Source organism: Calonectris borealis, chromosome 2 (assembly GCF_964195595.1).
Source record: "Calonectris borealis chromosome 2, bCalBor7.hap1.2, whole genome shotgun sequence".
NCBI lineage: Eukaryota > Metazoa > Chordata > Aves > Procellariiformes > Procellariidae > Calonectris > Calonectris borealis.
The window spans coordinates 118,961,247-118,986,406 of NC_134313.1; the positions used below are offsets into that span (position 1 = coordinate 118,961,247).

At 41.9% G+C, this 25,160-nt stretch overlaps 1 protein-coding gene across 1 annotated transcript in view; it reads left to right on the plus strand.

Moving 5' to 3' along the window:
* The first annotated feature begins 2,265 nt into the window (after window positions 1-2,265).
* Window positions 2,266-25,160, plus strand: part of DCLK3 (doublecortin like kinase 3) — a 35,000-nt gene continuing 12,105 nt past the window's right edge. Inside the window, exons 1-2 of the mRNA XM_075143114.1 lie at window positions 2,266-2,416; window positions 16,091-17,979. Coding sequence (XP_074999215.1) covers window positions 2,347-2,416; window positions 16,091-17,979 — 1,959 coding nt within the window. The 5' untranslated portion in view covers window positions 2,266-2,346. The remainder of the gene's footprint in view (window positions 2,417-16,090; window positions 17,980-25,160) is intronic.

Genomic DNA, 25,160 nt, shown 5'->3' on the forward strand with positions numbered 1-25,160 from the left:
CAGAAGTCTGTATTCACTCTTCATCTGTTTTTCATTCTACGATAAGAGATGTGAATACTACCGATGAGTGTTGACTTTTGAGTCATGTTACATTCTTATTTCGGAAACCAACTGCAGGGAGTAATACCAGATAATTATGATTGATACTTAGCTCTCTCTTCTAAGGATTTTGCATCTGTAGACAGCAAATCCCTTTAACTGGTGTAATTATCCACGTTTTACAGGTGGAAAAAGTCACACACAGAAATGTGGAATAACCGGATGGCAGAGTCCCAGAGCCAGGAACTGAACACAGTCCCTGAATTCTCAAGACAGCGTTAGGTCATTGAGATGCCAAGAACTGCAGAAATTAGTTGTAGCATTGTTTAAAGAACCGTGTGAAAGATGGGGAATAGCAGAAGACGCCTCCCATTGACTTTAGTGAAGCCAAGACTTCACATGGGCATAGAGTGTGATGGAAGAGGTATCCTGTTACACGTAGGTAACCTGCACGTGTAAAAAATGACTGAAAAGCAACATTTTATTTATGCTCCTCCAGGTAGTTCTGATCCTGAATACCTATTATTTGAAAAGAACTTTGATACTCAGGGCAAACAGATAATGATGACTGAAGGATTAAGCTCTAGATAATGGGGTAAGGCAAAAATTTAAAAAAAAAAAAATTTGAATTAGAGAGTATTTGAGATTTTAAACAAACTGGAAGATTTTGAACGGAAGTGGAATTATGCTAAATTTTCAGATAGCAACTCACTAAGTTGTTATTATAATGCGTTGCAGGTTTTGACAACCTGGGTTTTGACTAGTTTACATGACAGTTTTTGTCTACACTTCTATTTTACATAGCTTCATTCATTATTATTATCTGTGTCAAAGAGCCAGAAAAGATATTTGAGCTTTCTGTCCATGTCATTACACTCACTCTTCAAAAGCACAGTGAAACACATTTCAGGATAAATATTGATCAAGATCTATGTTTACAAAGGTGTTTGTGTCAGATTGTGTTGCCTCAAAAATGATGAAATACTGTGGGAGTAAAATCATAGAAGAAAACTCAGTTATACGGGGCAGCAGGACAAAACTTTCAGTAAATGACAGAAACCAGAGTATAAGGTGTATGCATTTAACATATTCTGCTTTGTCCTGTTCATACAATTTGAGGCCAGAATCATGGAGCACTAAGTCTTTTAGTTTGACCTACAAGATATCCCTAGCCACTACATTTTATCCAATTATACCTATGGTAAGTCCAGCTACTTCTGTTGGGATACAATGTATTTTCCACAGAGACATCTTGTTTTATTTGAACATTTCCAGAGAGGAAGGAAAACAACTTCCCTCTGTAACTTGTCGCAATGATTACTCAATCCCATTGATAAAATTTCTAGTTTGAATTTGTCCAACTTCAGCTTCCAGATGTCAACCCTCTGTTCTTCTTTTCCTCTAACAAGGTTAAAGGGCCTTTTAATCCCTAGTATTTTCCCCTATGAAGGTATGTGCGTGCTGTTATCAAATTGCATCTTCTTCTTAGTACGGTAAGAGGTCGGACTTCTTTTTATACAATCCTTAAATCAGCTTTGTGGCTCGTCACTTCACTCTCACGTATTCTTCAAACGTGCCCCTACGACTACGAGTGCCAGACACGTAGCCAGCATCCCATGGGCAGCCTGGATGCTGCAGCACAGGGAGATGAAATTAACCCCTTGCTCCGCCTCACCTTCTCACACTTTACGAAGACGCTGGGCAACCCATTGTTCACACGTCCAACGTACGCTTTATTTACATCGCTTAGCACTCGTCTTTTATAATCCGAGCCAAATTAAAAGACTTAGTAAGACTACTTAGCATGTGAGGGGCTACAACAAAAGTGTCTGCACTCGTGAGCGGCCTTGCTGCTGTGCCTGGCGTCCCGGGGGACCCGTGAAGCTCCCGTGAACTCCCGTGCCGGGTGGGTGGGCGTCCGGCTGAGGGGGGAAACGGGGACTTCTCGGTGGCGGGGGCCGAGCACGACGTCTCCGCTGGCAGCTGGCAGGAGGGGGGGAAAGGCGGGAAGGGGTTGCAGCGCCGGGGGAAGCGGGAGTGAAGCGGGAGGGGAGCGGGAGGGGAGCGGGAGGGCGCCTGAGGAGATGGCGGCGGGGAGGTGCCCTCCCGCGGGGCTGCCCCGGGAGGGCGGACCGCTCCCCGCCCGCCTGCGCCGGGGCGGGGTGCGGAGGTGTGACCGCTGGTGTGACCGTTACGCGGCGCCGCCTCCCCGCCGGGTCCCCTCCCTCTCACTGCCCTGGCAGCCGGGAGAGACCGCGGGCGCGGTGCGGGCAGCCCCCAGCCCGAGTCGAACCGAGCCTCCGCGCCATGCCGGCCGCCGCGCCGCCCCCGCTCCACCCCGCGGCGGGCTCCTGCTGCCCCTACGGCCACTGCGCGGGTGAGTGCCCCCTTCCCTCGACCCCCCCCGGCCCCAGGGGGCAGTCCCCGCGCCCTGTCCCTGGACCCCCTGCCCGGCAGGTCGCTGGTTGGGGGGTCCTTTTGGACGGAGGGGGGCGAGCTGGGGGCGCCGCGCCCCCGCTCCGGGGGACGTGAGGCGGCTCCGGCGGCGGTGAAACTTCCTCCCCTGTCCTTGCCTGTCTGTGGGGTTGCGGTGACCGCCGTGGCGTGCGGAAGCGGGGGGAGCTTTCGGTGGCGTTTGGGTTCGAAATGGGGGCTTGAGAGGGACGGAGGAAGGAGCGATTCCCGCTTGGCGGTGGGGTTGAGGCGAGGGCTTTGGGAGGGAAGGAAAGCTTTTAAAAAAGGGGGTCCCCGAAAGTGCGAAGTTGGGGTGGTTATTCCTCCGTGCTTATCGCCTGGCTTGTGCAACCCTCAATTACTTTTCATTTTGATTAAAGAGAAGCCCCCTCCGCTCCCGCCTCCCCCCCCCGCTTCGTATCGTAGTGGAAACTAATGAAGTGGATCCGTTGCACAGCCTTTGGGAAGCGGAACAAGAGGCTACTACTGCATGGAGAGCGAGCCTCTACTGCTTCCCACAGGGGTGCTGGGGGTCAGGCTATCTAACTCCCCTTTTCCCAGGCCGAGAGACCACCTCAGTAGCTGTGCGAGATACAAGAGCAAGCTTCGAAGTCTGAATGTGAAGTCAGTGTTTACTATTCCAAAGGCAAGAACGGTGTCATCTATACTGCAATAAAAATCGAAGATTAGAAGTAACTTGCACTGTTAGTAGTTGGTGTGAGTATAATTCCCTTGGAATGAATACTCGTGGGCGGCTCAGAGAGCACCGATGCTCTGCAAAAAAGTAAATAGCACACAATGTAAAGATTTTAAGCTGTTGCACAACTGTGTGTTAAAACACACCTAAGGGTTGTGAATTTTCCCTCAGCTGGGAAATTACTACAGCTGGAGCTACGCGGGTTACAGGCACGGGCTGAAAGTGTCGGGAGGGCTGTGGTGTCAGATGTGGGTGCTGTGATGTGTGATAGCCAAACCTCTCTGGGGAAGAATGCTGGCTGTGCCCTTGTATCCTTTGACTTCTGTAGTTACATCGGTTGTGTCTGCTCCTCTTTAATAACAGAACAGATATTTATAGGAAAACTATTCCATAACTTTTCACTGCACAGCGTTATTTTCTGCCTTCCTCAGGGGACATTCTGTACGCAATGTCAGCAGGACTGGACGGGCCACTGGTTTGAGCTAATGGAACAGTTTTTAGGTTGTGAGATACAGTGTTTGGAAACAACCCCATAAACTGAAACTTTTGCTACACTGTGTACTGAAAGATTTCATTTAAAAAAAAAAACAAACAAACCCCTCTAAACAGTGTAACAAAATTCTGGCTTCTTCCTCTGAGCATTTAGACCGCAACCTGTATTGTGTGAGGGCATAATCTAAGAGTTTATCACCAAATCTGATAGTTCATCACGCATGCTTTTGCTACTAGCTTTATATAGAAATGACAATGTATGTATATGCCTGTTTACATGCAAGTTCGTCTTCCCACCTCCTTGTCTCCTTCTTCTTTAGCCCCCCTTTTTCCTCTTGGCACTGCTTGTGTTTTTTATACAGTCTAAATGCAGTTTTGACTCTTTGAAATGTTGAGAACCAGCATAGAGACCCAAAACAGTCAGCAAGCAAAACCGAGCTTACAAAACATATTACGGCTATTTTATGTAGTAGAAGTGCAGTTATTATAGCAACTCTGTCATGCTCTTCTCAAGAGGTGGCTGCATTTTATACCTCAGGAAGCCGTCCTGCAGCTCTCTGGATAAAACTGATCCTGCAGAGTTAGAGTCTCTTTCTTGTAGTGTAATGTGGATCTCCTGAAATGGCATGACTCTTCCCATGAAAATTTTTGTAGGATATTAGGACACATCAGCTGAGAGCTAGCTTCTGGTAAATCTCCATCTGTTGTTCATTAACCTAATTGGTTAATTGGACTTAAACTGTCAGCAAAGATAAGAAAACTTGGTTTTAATTCAAGATGTTAGCAGTTGTTCAAGCCTCTGAATTTGAGCTGTGCTGAAGTTACCCTGTCTTTATTGTTTTTTTGTATACTCAAGTTAATTACCTTGGGTATGCTAACCTGAGTTTTGAATGTATCTTTATCTGGTAGTGTCACTATATGCTTTGTATCTGTCTGCTCTGCTGCTTTTTCTAGTCATGTTCTGCAGAGCTTCACAATTTTGGCATATGTGGAACTTTCAGCATGTGGTGACTAAGGGAAGTTGTGTGGGATTCATTTCCCCATTTCTAAGATTACTTAGCTTAATTTGTTTTCTGCAGAAACATCTATAGTTTTGTAGAAATCAGGGAAGCTGATGGTCCTTCCTTCTTCTCCAACAGCTCTAGGGTGAATTGAATTGGTTTCTGTCACTGCTTTTCCTCTTTTCCTTTGAACTTGATGATTCCTAAACATTTAACAACATTTGAAATCAGCGTTATATAGATTTTCTTGTAAATTTAGTTAGCATCAGAATGTAATGGTGACTTTAGCAGCCTCAGTTAGATGTGATCCAGATCTCACTGAAGGTAATGTGAATATTTTAATTAGCTTCAGTGCAACTTGGATTAGAGTTGAAAATGTAGTAGTTGAAAGAGGTGAATGTGACACTTCTCAACAGTATAATATTTTCCAAGTTTTTCTCATTTTCAGGATACAAGGTCTGTCCTTTTGGAGTGTTCACCAGATACTGGAAACAATGAAAAAAGAAGGGGGAGCTACTGCTTTGATTGGTTCTAATGTAAATTTTGAGTTTTGGTGATGCAAATTGTTCATCTTACCTAGCAGTAGTTTGCCTTCACTGCAAATGAAAGTCAGGCATGTTTACCATCTTCCCTCTGTTGCTAGTATAGTTTACTCAGTCTAATTATTGTAAGAATGCAAAACAATTATTTATGTCATGTATTCTTAGAAGAAGCTCTCAGTAATCATTCTGAAAACACCATCTCCCACTCAATCAGTATTGCTAGCCTGCTCATATACTCCAATTTTTTAGTTTTCTAGTCACCCCAAATAATGTAGTTAATGGAAATGCTGAGAAATGTCTGGTGGTGTGAAAATCCTGATCTTTCAGCTTGTCATCATGCTTTTAAGTCTAATTAGCACTGGCTTAGAGTTTTCTCTGAGAAACCCGCCTTTTTTTATAAGTTCTGCAAAACAATTTATTTCGCAATGTTGACTTTAATATATGAGTCTCTTCTGAAAAAGTGGTTCTGTAATAATGGGGTTGGGAATTCTATATTTATATGTAAGTTAGCCTCTCTTAAATGTGCTAAATTTCCAAACTTTTGGGTAATTGCCCCTTTTGCAAACCAGGTGGAGAATCAGACTCTGGCTGGGTCTTTCCTTTAGTTATGCAACAAGGTTATTGGTAATAAAGGATCTGGAAGCCTAATTAAACCCTCAGTGGCACCTCTGCAAGCTTTCTTATTTTCACTGGGTTTGCTCAGTTGCAACTGATTAGTCATCAGGTTGAGATTTAGGAAGCAATGCAAATAAAATTTCCCACAAGAAGAAACAGAATCCTGCTCCTTTGACTGAGGCAATGTTGGCTAACAGGATTAAAAAGCAGTGAAAGCTTACTTTGTGATGAAACATGAATAATTGATTTGAAATATATGGTAGTTCAGGAGTCAAGAGCATCAACGTGAAAGTGAAACTCCCTGTACACTGAGCCTTGAGAAACACACGGAAGGCTTTGCCAGATGGATCCTGGCAAATATCGCAGTTGTGTAAGATGGTTTTGTTTCCCTCTGTCAGTTTTGTCCCTCTCCTGAAAGATTCTTGATGGAAGGTCCTGGACTGCAGAGCTCACTTCCCTGGTTACTGGGGCAGACGCTAAAGCTGTCAAACTGCGGAAAGCAGCCATGGCTGTTCCCAATAAAACACACAGCCTGTCATCTTTGAAGAAATGAAATAAATGAGCAGTTTCATAATATTCTTTTTTTGGTTTTATGCAGGGTAACAACTTAAACTGCGCCTCACACCTCCAAAGACACTGATTCATTTCACGTGCAGTCTTACATTTCACTTAGTCTTTACAGATTATGCATCTGTATACTACTTTAAAGGGCTTTCTTTATGCTCGCTTTTTAATTTGTTACCCTTAAAATGTCAGAAAGAAGATAATGAAAGTGGGGTTGTGCTCTTAAAAAAAAAAAAAAGTCAAAATGATGGCACTTGTGACTCATTACCAGACTACATGAAATCTTTACCTTCATCTGCTGCTCTGGGGGTGATTCAGCTCAGTTTAACACTAACACATGGCAATAGCCATCTGTGTTTGCTGTAAATATTTTATTTTTTAATTACAAATGGCTTGATTTAGAAAATCTGAAACTTACAGTGGGGTGGTTGTGGGCCTGCAGGGGAAGGAGATGAGCGCCTGGGAAGATAATTTTTGCCCAACCACTGTTGCCAGATCGGAAGAGGGAGCGTAACACTGAGAGTGCAAACCAGGAGGCTCTGCAGCAATCTGGCCCCTGCTGCTCCATCCTGGGGGGAGCTGGACAGGAGAGGGCCAGGGTGGGCTGCAAAGGGGCTCTGAACATTTAGCGAAGGAGAAGGGAGGCGGCGGGAAGGGGGGGGGAAGGGGGGGGAGGAAGAGAAAAAACAAAGAGACAAAGAAAACCCTGAGTTTATCTTCTTTGAGGAGAAAGAAGGAAAGATAGTTGCTTAAATGTCATTTATCCCTTGTGGTTCTCATACAGTAAATATGGTCACATGTTGCTGCATGCTGAGCCTCCTACATGCATTTCACTGTAGGATGGCACCCACACTGGGACTGGGGGTGACACAGAGGCACCATCCGTCCTCAGAACGGAAAAATCCAGAGCTCATCTAGCCATAGCAGGGGATCCAATGTGGGCATCCCTCAGGCTCCCTCCCTTGGCTGAAGTCCAGCCAGCTGCAAAGTTTTCTGTCCAGGCTGTCCCTCCAGACAGTCCTTCCCATCTTAGGAACTCCTTCACTACAACATTTGCCTGCTTTTTAGCTGCTCTGGTACTCTTTGCCCTCTAGGATCTCCCATAAACTCAGAGGTCTATGTCCCAAAACTGGCAGTGAAAAGGGTGTGAGAGAAATGGGCAGGGAGAATGGAGTAGGGTCCCTTCTTCTTTCTTTCTAGAGTGAAAGACTGGGGAAGAATGAGCATGGGCGTTTATGGGACTGGAAGATTTGGAGATTTCTAGTTTCCAGTTTGCATGACATAATGGATGTTTATTTTATTCTTAAAATAAAAAGCAGATATGTTGAAGATATGGTGTATGATCCAAAATTTCGAAGTATTCTTGCCTGCCCTTATGAGGGCAGGGAGTGGGTACAAGGGTGTGCGTCTCCCATACTCTTGCACTCTAGGAGTAGCCACTAAGGACGTTTTCTTTCCTCACAGCTGACACTTTGGCACTCACTTGATGGGACCAGACATATTTGGCCAGGAGAAACTTTAGTTCTGTTGGTGATGTGTGGGACAGAAGGAACCCAACTTGACACACAGCTGAGTTTGCAGGGCTGATAGTTAAAGGAAAAAATATTGCATGCGAATTTAAGCATGCTTGATGTGAAATTGTGAAAGATAATGAACTTGGAATCCTGTCATACTAATTTTGTAGGATCTTTTAGGGCTAAAACTGTGTATTTATGAGATAAAGATATTATTCTGTTTTTTTTTTCCTTTTTCTAAATGAGCCTAAATTAGTTTTTCTTCAGTGAACTTAGAATACTGCCTGAGCTGCTGAATGATTTTAGTTTTCTACAAACTGGGTTAGACTGGGTCAGCGGTTGGTCTCCATTACACTAGTGCAAATTGGACATGGATGTGCTGGCATGAGCATGACTGGAGATGCCCATTAGGGTAGCAGAAATGATGTACGGAAATTAAACTGATTCCCTTTTTTTCTTTTTTTATTGTGACAGTATTAAAACTGTTCTTGAGAGATTCCAGCTGATACATGGTATTTGTAATATTGAACATGGTTTTGTTTTCCTTCTGCACCGGTAGCTAATGCAGATAAGAATTCGTGCAAACACCATGATGAGTTAATTTTTTTATGTAATTGGATAAAATACACTTTGGTCTTCTAAAAATACTTAGATTGTGCTTATTTTATTTAGTTTAGTAAACCATGGTTATAATACCACATGATTTACAGTAATATTTTATTGCATAGTATATTTTATAACAACCTTACCATCAAATGTATTCTGAACACATACAATTTGTTCAATGTATTTGTTCAATGTATTAAAAAAATGTATTTCTACGAGGCCAGGTACTTATAATCTAACATTATTCAGGTTACAAAGTCGAACCTTTATGACTATTGATTAGCAGTGCTGTTCCCCCCAGCCTCTGTTCCTGTCCGTTAAGATATAAACATTAATTACACTATCAGATGCTGCTTTTTTCCCCCCAGGGTCTCTGGCTCCATCAGTCCTTATGACGGACAAAGCTTACCTAATGAGCATCTACTCACTGTTTACCCTGGCTGTTCATGCCTTTCACTGCATGCTTTTTGAATCCTACTGTTAATACAGGCTTATTAACTAGTGGGCTTTTCTGTCATGGTTATTGCTACGGCAACAAACATGGATTAGCATCTCTGTGATACCTGTAAAGAGAGGGCATGAACTGCATTCAGTGGGAGTCAAGGTGCAAAAACCAAAGTCAAAAGTACTTTAATTTGGGGAAGAATGCAACTTGAGATGCCCAGGTCCTGAATTTTGGAATGACTTAGCATTATCTATGTGTTGTGTTATATTATATTACCTTGTGTCTGAAGTACCTCTTCCAGTGTATTCTCCTGCAGCTGTGAGCACTGAGCAGGTTTGCGGATCAGGTCTCAGGATATTGTTTTAGCTACGAGAATGTAATCCTCTCTGAGAAATCTAGATTAAGTCGATTGCTTTGAAACTCTATGGAATTGGTTGAGAGAAAATCCAGTTTTCAGGGCTGCACTACCTTACGCAGAGAAACTATTCTTCTTCCTGTATTCTTTCACTACACACTTCCAGCTCTTCTAATTACAGAGGTTAAGGTCTCTAAGGACAATAGATTTTTTTACAGCACAGTCCTGATTCCAGTTTATCTTTAAAAGAGGATCTACTGTACCCTGGAGTAGACATAGGAAAAACTGTATGCACTTCTAAACTATCTTGTATGCAAGGAGGGGGTGAATTCAAGTCATGCTGACAACTTTAATTCTGTCCTGTCTTAATGATGACCTTGGTAATGTTCTCTTAATGTAGTTACCTGTTGGTGCACATGTAGTTTTTCCTGTCCTTTAAAAAAGAAATCAAGGTGAACTAATATTGTAAGTGACAACAAAAGCAGGTAGATGTCCTTTATGAAGAACTGCAAAGGAACAGACCATGTGAGGACAGTTCTGTTGCTCGCTCCTAATCCTCTCCCTTTGCCTAAGTTCAGCATCCAACCTGACTTCCTGACCCACTCTTATTCTCACACTCACATTTTACTGCTTCCCTATTACAGTCTCCATCTGCTTCCACTGTGTCAGCAAAGTTCACAGACATTGCTATCAGCCAGTATCAAAGTTCATAGGAATTGCTGTCAGAGTCTAGCTATGGCCCTATTTTCTCCATTCCCTGCAGTCTGTCCCGTCCCTCTCATAACTTCTTTTCTCTTATCCTCCCAGTCCAATTCTTCGCTAGGTTTCCTTTTTCAGTTTCAGTGTCTGGCCCGGCTACATGCTGGCTGGCTCCTAGACGGTGACGCTGGAAGAGCAATGCCCCTTCCAGTTCCCTCTCCTATTCCCAGCCCTCTTCTTCTCTCTCTGCAAAGTTCCAGCTCCCTCTCCCAGCTCCTACTGCATTGTGTCTGTCCTTGGCATTTCCCCAAACAACTTCCATTTTTAATCCCTTTGCCATACCCTGTTTTATAAGAAATTTCTAATCCTGTCTCTTTGCTGGGCCGATTTGTCTTCCATAACACTTGGGAGGACAGAGTGACCCCCTTCTCCCTCGTCCTGTTTGTCTGTCTCTGTACATGTTTGTCTACAGTCTTAGTTTCCTTTGGTAGAAAAATCCCTGCACTCCATGTTTTCTTTTAGTCTCCCTTCTGACAAGCCATTTCCAGTCTCCTCCGTTTCCCTTATTGACTCTCGGTCTCCGTGTGAGAAGCCCAGCAACCTTTACTCCACCCCAAACTTTTGATTCAACTGTTCGACTTCCACTTTTTCTTATTAACGTTACTGTCTGGGCCTGATAGCTGGTGGGGTTTTTGAAAGCAGCCAGACACTGACCTCCTACCGCAATGGCTTGCATATTACCTCTGAATGCCCCATTTTCAGATGTTCCTTTCCGTCGTCATCTGCTCTGTCTGCTTTTGTCTGAATTAAACGGCTTCTACACAGAGGAGCACCATGGGATTGCCCAGAGGATGGAGAGAGAAACTGTCTTCTCCATTCTGGTGCTTGACCCTCCTCTAGCCGTTGCTAAAGTAGCTATTACAGGGGAAAAGGCATTTCTGAAGCTTGGCTTGAAGCATACTGGGATCCTCAAGGTCCACCATACATCTGAGCTGTGTGGGCCTTTGGAGCTTGCTCGGGCTGGAACTAGCAGGGATTATCCTACGTTTGACACTGTCTCAATCCAGTCCTTGTGAAATTTGACTTTCTTTTCCTACTCAGGATTTTATCTGGACAAAACTGACACAGTGTGCCTGCCTTTTGTTGTTGCTAAAATAACCACAAGTCCTGACTCAACCAAAATCTCTGCCCTAAAATGCTGTAAAGCGTGGCAGGGAGGCGAGGGTGAACGGGAGGGAAGGAAAGAGAGGGTGCTACAGCTACGGCTCTTCAGAGAAAAATTCACCAGTAGCGTTTCCAACAGTAGGGCTGTAAATAATGCCCATGTAAAATTTACTTGCTGTAAAAGGATGCCTGTGATCATATTTTGTTTCCGTGTAACTAATTTAGTACGTTGAGACTTGTCATACTACTGTGTCAGTCTTGGGCACTAACAGTGTGTGCTAGCCCTGAAAGTTGCAACATTTAATAATTTACAGCATGAAGATGAGATCAAGATGGCATACTTCTAGAGGACTCGGATTGCATCCTGGAGCCGGCTGCTGATGCACTCTGGTAACCTGTGTGAACTACATACTTGGCTGCTCTGAATTAAACACCAGAGACATTCTTCACCCTCAAGTACTTTAAGATACTTGTTGATACTTTGACATGAATTAATTGTTTTGGGTTCCAATTAAGATTGATTATTTTTTTTTTCCTATGGTCTTTGTTTTGCATGCCCTCAGCAGGAATTGATGGGGCTTAAGGAAAAAACAGACGTTTTTAGTGCTGTTCTTTCCGTTCCCATTCAAAACAGTACTTTGTTTATGCTATATTGGGACCAATATATCAAAACGACTCCCAGATACACAATTTCTGTCATGTGACACTTTACTTGCGTGAAGAATGCTGCTAATGTTTTGTGGAGTTTTCACGGTTGCTTTTGTAAGTGGAGGCTTTCATATTGATCCAAGGCCCTCTAAAGAAATTGCAGGGCTTAAATAGCACCATCTTATTCACAGAAAGCAATGCCATAACTAGATCCTATTTCAATGTTGCCTTCTGTTTTAAATTGTGTTGTAATACTCCTTTTAAAAATTTAATTCCACTGCAACCTGTGACTTGATAGCGGAATTAGCTGCTGGGTAAACCATTCAGTTAATTATCGAAACTGTGATCTCAAGCAGGAGAGCCAAGAAGGAATGCAAGATGAGTGGAAGTATTTTAATTAATGAACAAAAACTTATAGGCTGGTCAAGGGAAGGGATAAGTTTTGAAGGACAAATGGCAGTAATACATTTCTAGGTGATCTCTGGCAAACCCCGTTACTCTGCTGTTGTAGGGGGTGTAGCCAGGCAATTCCTTAAGATGTAGGTTGGTTGAAGCTCTGTATACGCACCTTATTGAGAGCTTAAGTCGTCTGAATTCACTTTATTTTACTCCAGGTCCAGAGTATGAGCCAAAACCCTACAAGGAAAGGTCGTCTAGAGGAATTTTTGTGGTTTCCCCCCTATGCCTTACCCCCCCTCAGTGGGATTGACTGTGACTATCCAAATGGTTTGTGAATTGGCTTTTAAAAATGAACTACAGAAGCTGTGCTCCCTGCAGCAACCATTTTCTCTCCAGGGAGCACTTGTGCTCTGGTCAGTAGGTGCTAAACTTCTTGTTCCTGTTACCTGTTTGAGCCCCCAAATCCCTGTTTGTCCCATCCTGCCTGCTTCTAGGGATTTGGTGTGATCGTTTACCCTACAAGACCATCATGTCTTCATCATCTGCAGCTCTGTATCACTCTGCGAGTCCCAATTTTCTTTTCTCGGTGCCCACGTGCGCAGCTTAGGTGGCACGCGTGGTGCCCTTGACCAGCCGTGCTGCCTTACCCCTGCCCTCCCAAGGCAACAGCCCTCAGCAGCCTCCTCGGCCGTGCTGCTCCCCTACAGTTTTCTGCCTTCTTAATCTGTGGCATCATCCTATATATTGACACTTGGTGATACACCAAGGCATATATAGATAGATGTGTATATGGATAAAAATAGACAGATGCATGCATGCATCCATTCATACTAACATTTATAAGAAATATGTATATTTGATAATCATTAACTCTCAGACGGTAAAAGAAAAAACACATTTTATTCTCTGATGTATAATTTGCCAGTACTCAGACTCATCGAAGTGTGTTTCTGATCCCACCTCCCTCTTCCTCCCTCTCCCACTTGTATATAAATATGGAAACAAGCTTTTGAAGTAATATAAATTGTTGCTATAGGATTTGTGTATGTGTGTGACCTTTGAAGGCTTTCTAGAAATGCTTGTTACTGCTTTAAGTGTGTGCACTTTCCTGACAGATTGAGGCTTGCTTAATGTGTATCAGTTAAAATAAATGTAGCATAACTGGACGATAAAAGAAATTATGACTGAAATAGTTGTAACAGGCAATTGAAATTGATTTTTTTATTTTATGTAATATATGGATTAGTCATTGTGACTACCACTTTGACAAAATTTGACTCTGGCCCTTTTCTCAGAAAACATTAGGAGTTTCCTTTATGCATTGGCTTAAGCATTCGTGTAATGTCCTTTTTCATCTTAGAAAAATATGCAGTATTATTCTTATTACTAAGATGATTATATATTAACTTGTGGCTCGCGTCAAACTCTTTTTGACTAGGAATTCTTAATAATTACATAAAACTGCTCTTATTCCATTAGTTAGCGAATTAAAAAATAAACTTGGTTTCTGTTTAAAGCTTAGCCTATTTAGCGAAGAAAGGAAACATAATTGATGTTTGGGTAATTGAAACAATGAACAGTGGAGCCAGGCACTTAAAATGAATGGTTTATAGAAAGGTGTGATAATAGCAGCATAGCTGAGAGAAACAATCTGTGGGAAAAGTCATTATTAGTGCAGCATTGTTTTTATGTTGTACCAAGATTATAAACAGTAAAAATGTCACATGCTGTTCCCATAAGCAAGGTAATGCTTTGATGACAGCGGGTACGCAAGAATATGGAAATGTTGATTAAATTCAGAGCTTCGGCAGTTCCTGGTAACCAACATGTTCTGGGGTTGATTTAGATTTCAGAGAACTATTATTGCATCTGAATTTTTTTTTTTTTTTTTCCTTCCCATTCACAGTAAGCTTTATTCTGGGTGGAACGTAAATATCTGATTGCTGAAAAATCACTAGCACAAATGTAGTCATCTTCTGATAACAAGAGATGAAGCAGAATGAAGACAGAAATAACTTGTACAACCACCAAGCATTAGTCACACGTAGCTCTTATATAATGCTTACGTCTTCAATCAGCATGCTGGCAGCTGGGCTTCTTTGTCATATGTATTTGGAGAAGAAGTATCTGTCTCAAGAAAATGAAGCCAAGAGTTAAGGGACGTGCTGGGGGGCAGACAGCACTTAGCTGGTGAGAGTATTACAGCTAAGAAGTGTCCGTCATCGTACATCGAACAAAGCCAGCAGCGGAGTGGAGCGTCTCCTCGTGTGCTTTCCCCACTCAACCCCTGGCATTTTGGATCTGCTATTTTTGAGGCAGAGCGAGTGAATCCGGCAGCACTTCTTGTAGTTTTCCCTTTTGTTTGTTGTTGTAGGCGAGGAGGCGTATTTCCTCTTCACTCTATTATGCCTTGATGAAAAGGACAAATAAAAACACATAGCTTGGAATACTGAAAATGGCTTTTCGGCAGTTGAAAATAAAAATGTAGTAGGTTTAAGCTTGCCAGAACTCTTGAACATGCTAGGGTCTGTTAACCCTAGCATCAAGAGGAACACTCATATGCGCAGATTTTCCTTTGTGGATTTGCCCACTGCACTGTGACTATGTAATGTATGAAAATGGGTGGGATTTTCTGGGAGATAAGCCATTTGTGTATGGGAATGTCCTTGTAATGGCTCAGCAATCATTCTGGCTGCTTTCTTTTGGCTTGATCCTGTTAGTTCATGCATATTGAATGTTTGTTCCCAACTGAACCGCAAGACTATTAAATGGAGTTGGAAGCACTCTGTGATCTCATTCTGAAGGTTTATTTCTTGAGGCTGAAAAGAATTGCATTGTAATCAAATTTCAATCTTAATAAGAAATCAGAGTACTTTAAGGGGACATTTTTTTTTCTTAGCTTATTGTTGTGTTTATAGACAGTGAATTATGTTATAGCTTGGCTTGTCCATAACCACGTGTTATGTTTTCAGTTCTTCCTTTTCAGAATTACACGTAACGAATGGTGCTGTTTTCTTTGGTTTGTGTTCTAAGATGAAATATCTGAGGGAAAATTGTTAATGTTCCTAGAGGATATTCAGGACTTTGTGTGATTTTACGTAATTTTTAGAATAAAAAAGTTAAACCAAAATATTGGAAAACTAGGACTCCAATTATCAAACAAAACTAAGATGGCCTTCCTTTAAGAGAAAAAATTGAATTACATTACTATTAAATGTACTATAAAATTGCTGTAAAAGTATAGCAAAAGTAATACTTTTTAAAAATAATTTAATTTACTTAATTTGTTATAGAAGTCTAGAAACTAAATGAACGGTCCAGGGAAAGTGAAGAGGAGATAATTATTTATAAGAATATAAGGTTGCACACATATAGCCATCTGGTAGCAATTTTAGAACAGAAGTAATTAATTTCTTTTACTTCATGCAATGTAATTGTGGAAGTTGCCACAGGGTTTACAGAGGCCAAAATTGAAATTGGGTTCAGAAAGGAATTTGAGTGAGTTCGTGGTAGGTAGATTCATAAGAGGATGCTAAACAATCTGGATGCAATCCTGACACAAGTAACCCCATTTTTTTGAGGATTTCTGGAAGATGGAAGGATTTAGGAGAAGGATCTATTTGTTTCCAATGTTGTTATTTTTTTAATAGCATTTCTCTGTCGCAAGGTGCATTTACATTTTCTCACAAACTTGAAAATGTTTGTAGTTGCGTGTATGCGGAGTTACTTCTCAGTTAAAGTTCTTTATAAGCACTGAATGCATGTACCCTTACTCTCTGAGGTCACGTACGCTGACACGTAGAAGACTATTACTCAGAAAGATCGGAATAATATGCCTACTCTTTGTTTCCTTTAGGACGCAGAGGCTTGTTTGACCATTCGTCACACCATGCAAGCTCGAAAGTAAAAGACAGGAAACTACAAGGGACTTGTCCTCCTGTTGGTTGTGGAAACTATGGAAAACCGTGTTTGAGTGAAAGCAGTCATAGGTCCCCATTTTTTAATCCCCGTAACGGTTTTCACACCATACATTCGGAGCACAGTCCTGTGAAGCCAAGGATTATTACAGTGGTGAAACCCGGCGGACACACACTTAGAAGGATAACCTTGCTTCTCAACAGGAGATCAGTTCAGACCTTTGAACAGCTGATGGCTGACATTTCAGAAGCTCTGGGATTTCCACGCTGGAAGAATGACCGTGTGAGAAAGCTTTACAATCTGAGAGGCAGAGAAATCCGTAGCGTTTCTGACTTCTTCAGGGAAGGTGATGCATTCATAGCTATGGGGAGGGAGCCTCTCACTTTAAAGAACCTGGAAGTGGCATTACAAGAACTTTATCCTGAAAATCCTTATGCTGCCAGTGCTGCCATTCAGCAGAACGAGGAGCAGTCCCAAAAACTGAAGAGCAGGCTGTATGACAAGGCTTCGAAAGTGGACAGTGGCTTTGATGAGACAGAAATTACCAAGAACTGCAACGATGGCATGTCTCCCAAACCGGTAGCTGGACATGAAGGAAAAGGTCAAGCCAAGACAAAGCAAGAAGAAAAAATGAGAGTCAAAAAAAAGTGGACCAGAGAGAGCTGGGCTGGTGAACAAGGAGTGAAGCCTTCTAGAAAAACCCGAGAAAGCGAGAGGTACCTTAACCACGAGAGGAGCCCTGAGGAGGGATTAGAAGAGAGTTCAGAGCAGGTGATGAGGTGTGAGAAGTGTGAACAGGAAAGGCAGGCCAGACAAAAGTTGCAAAGGGAAAGGCAGGCTGAGGCCTCATTTGAGAACAGAGACCTGAACACAGGCGCATGTCAGAGGTACCATGTCGAAAGAAATGCAAAAATGAGGAATTGCCGAAAATTTTCAGAAACTTGTCTGGAAGGTGGAGAAGTTAGTTGGAAAGATAATGGCTGTAGGAGGACGTGGAAGCCCCTACATAGGAATGGTAATGAAGGGCTGGAGAAGCAAAAAAGGAGCATTGAGAAGGAAAGAGATGTGGAGAAACATGAAAACCATGGGAAGGAAGTAGTGAAAATCAAGAAGAATGCTGTAGAAGGGCTGCAGCTAACTCATGAAGCAAAGGAAGAGAATGGAAGTAGCTGCATAATGAACCAAAGTGGTTGGCTAAAGAAAGACACTTCGAGGGATGCTGAGAAACCATCTAAAACACATAGGGAGGGCAGAGAGGGACAAAGGGCTAAAGAGGAGGGTGCCAGAAGAGAGGGGAATATCACTCAAAGAGAGAGTGACATGACGCGACGAGAAAAAACAGGGGAGCGCAGAGTGAATAAAGAAGAAAACAAGGCTCAGGGACTGGAAAGCACAAGCCGGAGGCATGCCATTAAAAACAGAACTGATGTGGAAAAACAGTACGAGATTGGCAGAACTATCGGGGATGGGAACTTTGCAGTGGTGAAGGAATGTCGCCACTGCGACTCCAATCAGATCTATGCCATGAAAATTGTTGATAAATCCAAGCTGAAGGGGAAAGAGGACATGATGGAAAGTGAAATTCTGATCATTAGGAGTCTTTCTCATCCCAATATAGTAAGCTTAATTGAAGTGTATGAGACAGAAGCTGAGATCTACCTAATCCTGGAGTATGTCCCAGGAGGGGACTTATTTGATGCAATCATAGAAAGTGTGAAGTTCACAGAGCATGATGCTGCTGTCATGATCACTGACCTGTGTGAAGCACTGGTTTATATTCACAGCAAGAACATTGTCCACAGGGACCTCAAACCAGAGAATCTTTTGGTAAGTATTGGCAAACACATTGCATGTGTGCAGGCGTTGAATTTATTTTCCTTTTAGTTATGGATCTTCGAATATTTTTAAGCAAATACTGTGCAGAGATAATGTGCTGTGGCAGGACTGTTTGGAAAAATGGGTACAATTTTGAAGTGAAATTACCTTTACAGTTTACTTCACATAGATCTGCTGTGCATTGCAGATAGCAGTGCTTGCAGATCGAAATTCAGATTAAAATGACCTGGCTTTCAGGGGTAGTGAGCATTTGTATTTTTCTGGAAATCAGGCCTGTAACTTATCATCTGACTTTTAGGTATGCAAAGATGAATTTTTTTGCATGAAGATTACACTGAATCATAAGGCATCTTCCTTGCAGACCAAAATTTATTAAAATTGCTAATTTAGCTTATTTATTTGGTGGACTTATCTACTGCAGTCACACATCATGCAGACCGCTGTGCTAGTCCTCTACTGTAGTGATTTCTCTCTTGTGACAATTTATTTTCCTAGGAGCAGAAGTACGATGCAGTTGATTGAAATAATCTGACAGTAAAATGTGAGTGTTTTGGTGAAATACAGCACTAAAGTCAGCTCAGATACTAACTTCATGCCAAAGGGAAAAGTTCTTTTTTCCATCGCATTTCTGAGGCTACATTCTTTGCATCCAGCACTGAAGTCAATAGAGTTACTCACATGTGTGAATATGCATAGAAATGCTTGCAGTATTGACACTTGACAAGACACCCATTGTAGAACACTAACAGTAAGCAACTCTCCCTTGCGAATTGTGTCTTACACTCTTGTACTAGGGTTCCAAATTTCCTCATGGATAGATACCAAATATTTGCCAGTCTCTAACAACTGGGATTTGATCATCTGGTGGAAGATCATAGTTAGCCAGAAAAAAAGGGAATAGATGATTTAGTCCTATCTGCCATTCAGTTCTTTAAGGGAATTAATTTTGGGAAGAAATCAGTGTGAATTTCTGGAGAAAAGCAGCAGTGTAACCTGTAGGACATGCAGAGGTTGAACAAGGCTGGGCCTGAAAGCTTTGCTCCCAAACCTTTTGACTAACTGATAGCATCTATACTAGGTCCTGCTATGCATCCTGCTTAATCTGATGAAAATCCTCGGTATGTGGTCTGTGTGTAAATAAAAGACTGTGAGTGCAAGGGGCTGGTTTGCAGGAAGAAGTGCGCATCTGGGCCCTGCTTTCATGCCTCGTTTTGCCATTAGAACAAAAATCACTTAGAACCGCAGGGCTTTCTTCCAGAAGTTGCTTTTCCATTATGAACCAGGCTCTGCTCCCTCCGATTTGCTGAAAATAAGCTAGTGCATGTAAAACACCTGAGACCAGATGCTTCATTTCCCCCTATAATATGTAATCATCGCAGTGATGCAGGTAAGCAAAGAGGCACGATACAGGTCCGTTCTGGTTGTTTTCACATTTAGTTCACAGCACTGCCAAGCAGAGATTGCTGGGCAGTGGCAAAGTTTTGTAACACTGAAATAATCATGTTGCCCATTCTGACAGTCAGAAAATATCTTTCAAGGACTGACTGGCCCCCAGCCTGTAGGTATTTTGTCATATGAGAACAGCGTTACCCAAACACTATGTGAAAGAAAATTGTACCTGTTCCAGTTTCACCTTGCTGCTAATTGGCCGTGAACACCTGTATTAATATCATTTACATAAAGCATCCTTTTGAAAAGTTAGCCTGTTCAACAAGCCAAATGAGTTTATAAGCTCTGTTGGATAGTTCACGTGCTATCTAATAAGCATCCCTATAAATACAGGACATTTGAGCAAGTTTCTGGCTTTTCTGACTTTTTGAAGTGCTGCCTCTGACTCTTCAGAGTGACTGGAGCAGTAGCAGCAGAGTGGGAAGGAGAGCTGCCACTAATCTTAACGTCAGCCAGCGCTGAACAATAACAAGCAGTATTGAAGCAAATTTCGTGGGTTCATCTGCTGTTGGTATGTCAGAGGCTGGGGGCAGCCTTCTGGAGAGGAAGCACAGTGCTGGAAGTGCTGGCATCCTGCAGGGATGTTCTTGATTGTGGGATACCTCTTGCTTCGTATTCCTACACTGCGGATGTTTAAGTCTGAATTAGTCTCCCTAGACTTTCTTTGTACGCAGAGAACAGAAATAGGTATGTACTTTTAGACTGTTTACTTGTTTGTCCTACTTCGGCGTCTTCTTTTGGTCAGGTGGATCCTGTCCTTTCTTGTCAGCTGTTTTTACATACTTCCTAACCCTTTCCAGCAAATGGGGCATGAGAAAGAGATGGGGAAGAGAAAAGATCCTTAGTCTGTTTTACTAAGGAAATGTAGTTGTCTACAGTAAACCTGCTTTCTGTGAGAATCTAATCCTGCTTCTAGTGACTTTTGAACCTACTGGCTAATTTCCATCAAAGCTGACAGAGAAGCAGCAAACTGGGGAAAAAATATTTCCGTAAGTTTCATGAAAATAAGCAGCTGGGGAAAGAAGGGAAACCATTTCTGTCCCTACAGAGGAAAAGGTGGAAATACACTTTGTCTAGTGAATTGCAAAGTTACTGACACAGGAGAGAGTTGGAAACTTAACTATTAATTTAATTATTAGTTCACTGCACTACTGTTCCTCTTGTGGAACTGTCCTCTAGTTATCAACTTCTGTAAGAGTCCACCATCATCCTTTTTTGTTTTCCCTCTCCCTCTTTCACTACTGTGTCTGCCCACAATGATCAGACTCCTTGCAGCATAGCTGTGAGGCAGAAGGGTGGTGACTTGCGCTACAAAAACAAAATCTGGTTTACAGCTGGTGTGAAGACAGCTGCTCCGACTCCCTCCCATCTGCTAACAGAATCACCTCATTTAGGACTACGTGTTCAGCAAGAAAACCTTTGCTACCAAGGATGAGCACTGTGGTGTATTTGGTCCCACAAAAGAAGCCAGTCACTTCTTTAATGCTACCTGGAGAAGCAGAATTTGCTGGCAAGGTTTTTAGCTAAAGGACTGTTTAATTCTACAGGTGCTGGCATTTCTTGACTTGTGGGTAAGAAATTAGTTTCAAAGTGTAGTGGTGTTTTTCCAGGTTATAGCTGTAAAAGACCCAAAACCACATCCTTGACCCCTTTTGTGTGTGTGTGTGTGTATTTGTGATTGTAAACTCATCTCCTTGTACACTTCCCAAACATGCTAATGTGGTAATTGTTTAACACTCAGCTTTATAAATAATATGTGTTATAGCTTTTTATGCGTTTGAGTATTTTTCCTTTTTTCCCCCCTCTTTTTCTCTCTCTCAAGTTTTCATATATGTATTAGAACTTCAAGTATAGCCTTTCTGTCCTTTAACTTTGCTTTTGTGACACTATTTACATATACACAAAGCACTGTCAGAGGATTCTGAGTGCATTTGAGTTAAAATCCTGTTTAGCCAGTTACCTGTCAAGAGCTTTCAGTATGATAAACTTACACAGGGAATTTTCTGTAAGATTTTTCATAGAGATTCTTCTAGCTAGCTAGCAGCAAGGGATGTCTGAAACTCAAACGTGTAAGCGGTGCTTTTTCTTTAGCTCTATCTATTTCTAATACACAAAATGTCCCATGGGCTAGCTTGCTTTCATGATGTTGTCTGTATGAAGAATCTGTGCTACCATATATATGTGCATAGAGAGAAATATTAGTGCTATAAATCTTCTTAAACACCCTGATGGATTTCACAAGATAGATATGAAAACAAATAAGAGCATGAGGAGCCGGGAGTCATCAACAGACAGGAGAAAAGGAAAAGATCAATTTATCCCTTCTTTGAAGATGAACTTTGTATTAGTGTATTATAATCTTCTGGGTGTATGGCTGGGATAGCTAGAAATCCTCAGGCAATATTCTAATATCCTGCTATGGCACCTGCATTTGAGAGAGTAGTGAGCAATTCTGCCTTTAGTCCAAGACTACCAGATACTGGCTTCCCTTGCAGTTGAAGGACACAAGCAGTTGTATGGCCTAACTTGGCTGTTTATAGAAGGAATACCGGTCGTCTTATCTCAATTAACTCTAGAGGCAGGTAAGACAAGGCAGCACTTTTAAATGGACTTTTGGAACCATTCTTTGTAGTCCTGAATGCAGAAACAGTAATAGCTGTCTTTTAGGTGTCACAGTAGGGCTAGAAGGTTCATCTAATGCTACCATTTTTGCTTTGTTCTTACCATTTCACGGAGCACATACTGTAGATGTTAGAGGCTAGATTTCTCTTGCGCAGGTTGTACATTTCTGTTACTGCTATGAGTAAGTAGTCTGGCCTCAGGAAGAAATAAAAGCAACCTGAGAAGCTTTTGTTTCTTCAGTGAAGCATATTTGCATGCTCAGGGTGATGCCGGGTGACGGAAAGGTAGACTGGGAAGTACAAAGTTGGGGATGAAGGGAATGCTCACTCTGACTGGGAGTTGTTCTGAGCATAGTGTTAGTGAAGGTGCTGAGGAGTTCTGGGCTGAGGTTTTCAGGCATGCTGACAGGTTACATGCTGTCTTTGAAATGATTGTCACAAAGCTGTGAAAGTATACCCGTGGTGCCTGCTGTTCCTACCTGTTCAGTTGTTAAGTAAAATGAAAGCTCAGTGGTTTTGTCCTGGAAGAACAGAAGGTGCAGTGTTGCCACCTTGTGCTGTGATGAGAGATTAGGAGCCTGGCATCCTGACAAAAGAAAAAATACAACAATGTATTTTACAGAGGAAGACATTTCCTGCTGATTTTGGGATTGGGATTAAGACCAGTGTGTTCTCCACCCTCCCCACCCCCCTGCTGGTTTCTAAAAATTTATATAAACATTTCAGTATTATTGTCTTAGTGCAATAACATGCAGGGTATTAGTTGAAATTCCACGTAACATAATTTTCTTATATAATTTTAAAAGCTTTATTTATACAATAGGAAAATATATTCATGCTCATATTTTCGTAGCACATACGAAATTGAGCATTTCAATTCTGAGTTTTTTAGCATTCTACCACTATTACCCCTATTGTTAGAACACATATCCTGTGGATAGGTGCTGCTCTAGAAAGTAACTGTTACCTTTGTAATTCATTTTTCATTTTTGTCAGCTGTTGTGTCCACAGTGCATCATGGCAAAAAATCATCATGAAGTTGACTAATGTACTAGAGAAAATGGCTATGGCATTTAACTTCTACAGGAGAAAGCTATTGACTGAATGGTTGTAGTAAACTTTACTTTCAGTTTCATACTGAAAAATATTTTTTCTTAGAAAAACAGAAAAAAACCCAAAATGTTTTGCTTAATCGAAACTAGAAGTGTGCTTATATTTTCTAAAAAGAAGATAAAAAGGGATTAGTAGGCTATAATGTATTGTTTTGTAATGTAATATTTTTTCTTAAAAAAAAAAAAAGGAAAAAAACCCCAAACATTTGCTTAATCAAATTTGGATGAGTGCTTACAGTTTCTATAAAGGTGTTAAATGGGGATTAGTCACCTGTAGTGTAGGAGAACAAATTTTGTCCCATCTGTGCCCTTGTTGTCTTGTAATAGAGACCATCTTAAATTTTTGGCTTTCTCAAGCACTGTCTGATGGCAAAGTATGAGGTGTTAAAGCACAGAGTATACTGTTGCATTATACTCCAGTTTGTCCATTCAAAACTAGAGTCCAGATTTCCTTGGCTTTCTTGTAGACATTTTAGCTGCTGATCTGTTCCCAATAGTTCCAGGGACAGACCATTTTTCATTTAAAGCAAATTCATGACATATTTTACCTCTTAAAGAATATTTTAATATCAGTCACCAGTATTAAGAATACTGATGTGTTTAATTACACTGCTACATTCATCATGACTTGGCCTTTGAAGGCAGTAAAGGCCTAACAGGCAGTAAAGTGACACAAAGAACATCCTTAGGACCAATTCAATTCCCTATATGTCATGATTTAGGAGAATGAGTATGCATTAAGGTAAATAATTTTTTCTGACAAGGTGAAATGTGGAGTTGCCAGTCCAGCCTAAATGATGTTCAGAATCACACAGCTAGACTAAGAGAGAAGGCAAATAAATGGCTTATGCACATTTCCTTTACACTGAATGTAAGGAAATCTAAGGTAATGAGGCTAGGGAGAATTAAAAAGGAGACAGAGGAGAAGGGAAAAAGAAATACGCTCTCTTTGGCCATATGCTTAGGGCACTGAGCAGGGACAGAACCAGATGGTGTGGTTTAGACTTTAAAGTTTTAACCAATTACATTAATGCACACTGGATGTATAATATATTTTAGAAGACATTAAGGAATTTTTCCCTGAAAATGACAGAAATTATTTAATCTTCTCCTTTTTCTGGATCTAGAGGTTTCTTGCTTGCTGGAGGTTGGCCATCTATAGATGTAAGTTATGAACCTCATCCCAGAGTCAGATTTCTGCTTAACAAATTATCAAGGCTTCTTTAAGAAGATTAAGCTGTTACTCTTTCTGATCTCTGGAAGAAAAAAAAAGCACCCAAAATGCTCAGAGAGGGAAACGTCTGTTCTGATACTTATTCAGAAAGCCCTTTGATATGGAAATCATTGGCCTTAACTCCTGTAGCCTCAAGCCTCTCCCCAGTAATTCAGATAATGCATGCAAATGCCTGGACCTGTGGCCCACTGAAATCACAGGAACATGCTTTCTGTTCCTCTTTGGACTGTTCCTCTTTGGACTGTTCCTCTTTGGACTCGTCCTTTCCGTCTTCTCTCTGGTGATAGCTGAGTATCTCTGCCTGCCAGCACAAGGTCTGCATTTGTACAAGACCTGATAAATCACTGCTGCTCATTCTCCCAGGGAAGACTGGTACCGTTACAGACAATGTACATGCATATCTAAACTGGAGGCCATCAGCATATCTGCTTAGACACACCAGAATGAATGAAAAACCTGCATTACTGCCGGATTACCTGTCAGCGGGCTCATTTGCTGACTAATGTGCTGTCCTGGGGGCCACCTTGGCTTGTTTGTCATCACTAGTGCTCCAAGATCTAGCAAAAGGAGCTGCAGCAAGACTACCGCTGCTTGCACATGTGCCCCCGGCAGTGTGCGTGCTCCACCCCCAGAGGTGGGGAAAGGGCTTCCCAAAGTGCCCATGGGGAAGCCTTGCCTCCGCAGCACCTCCCGGTAGGGTCGGGGTGCTGGGGTCCTACTGCTGCAGCAACGCAACAGCTGCAGGCCTTTTTCTCT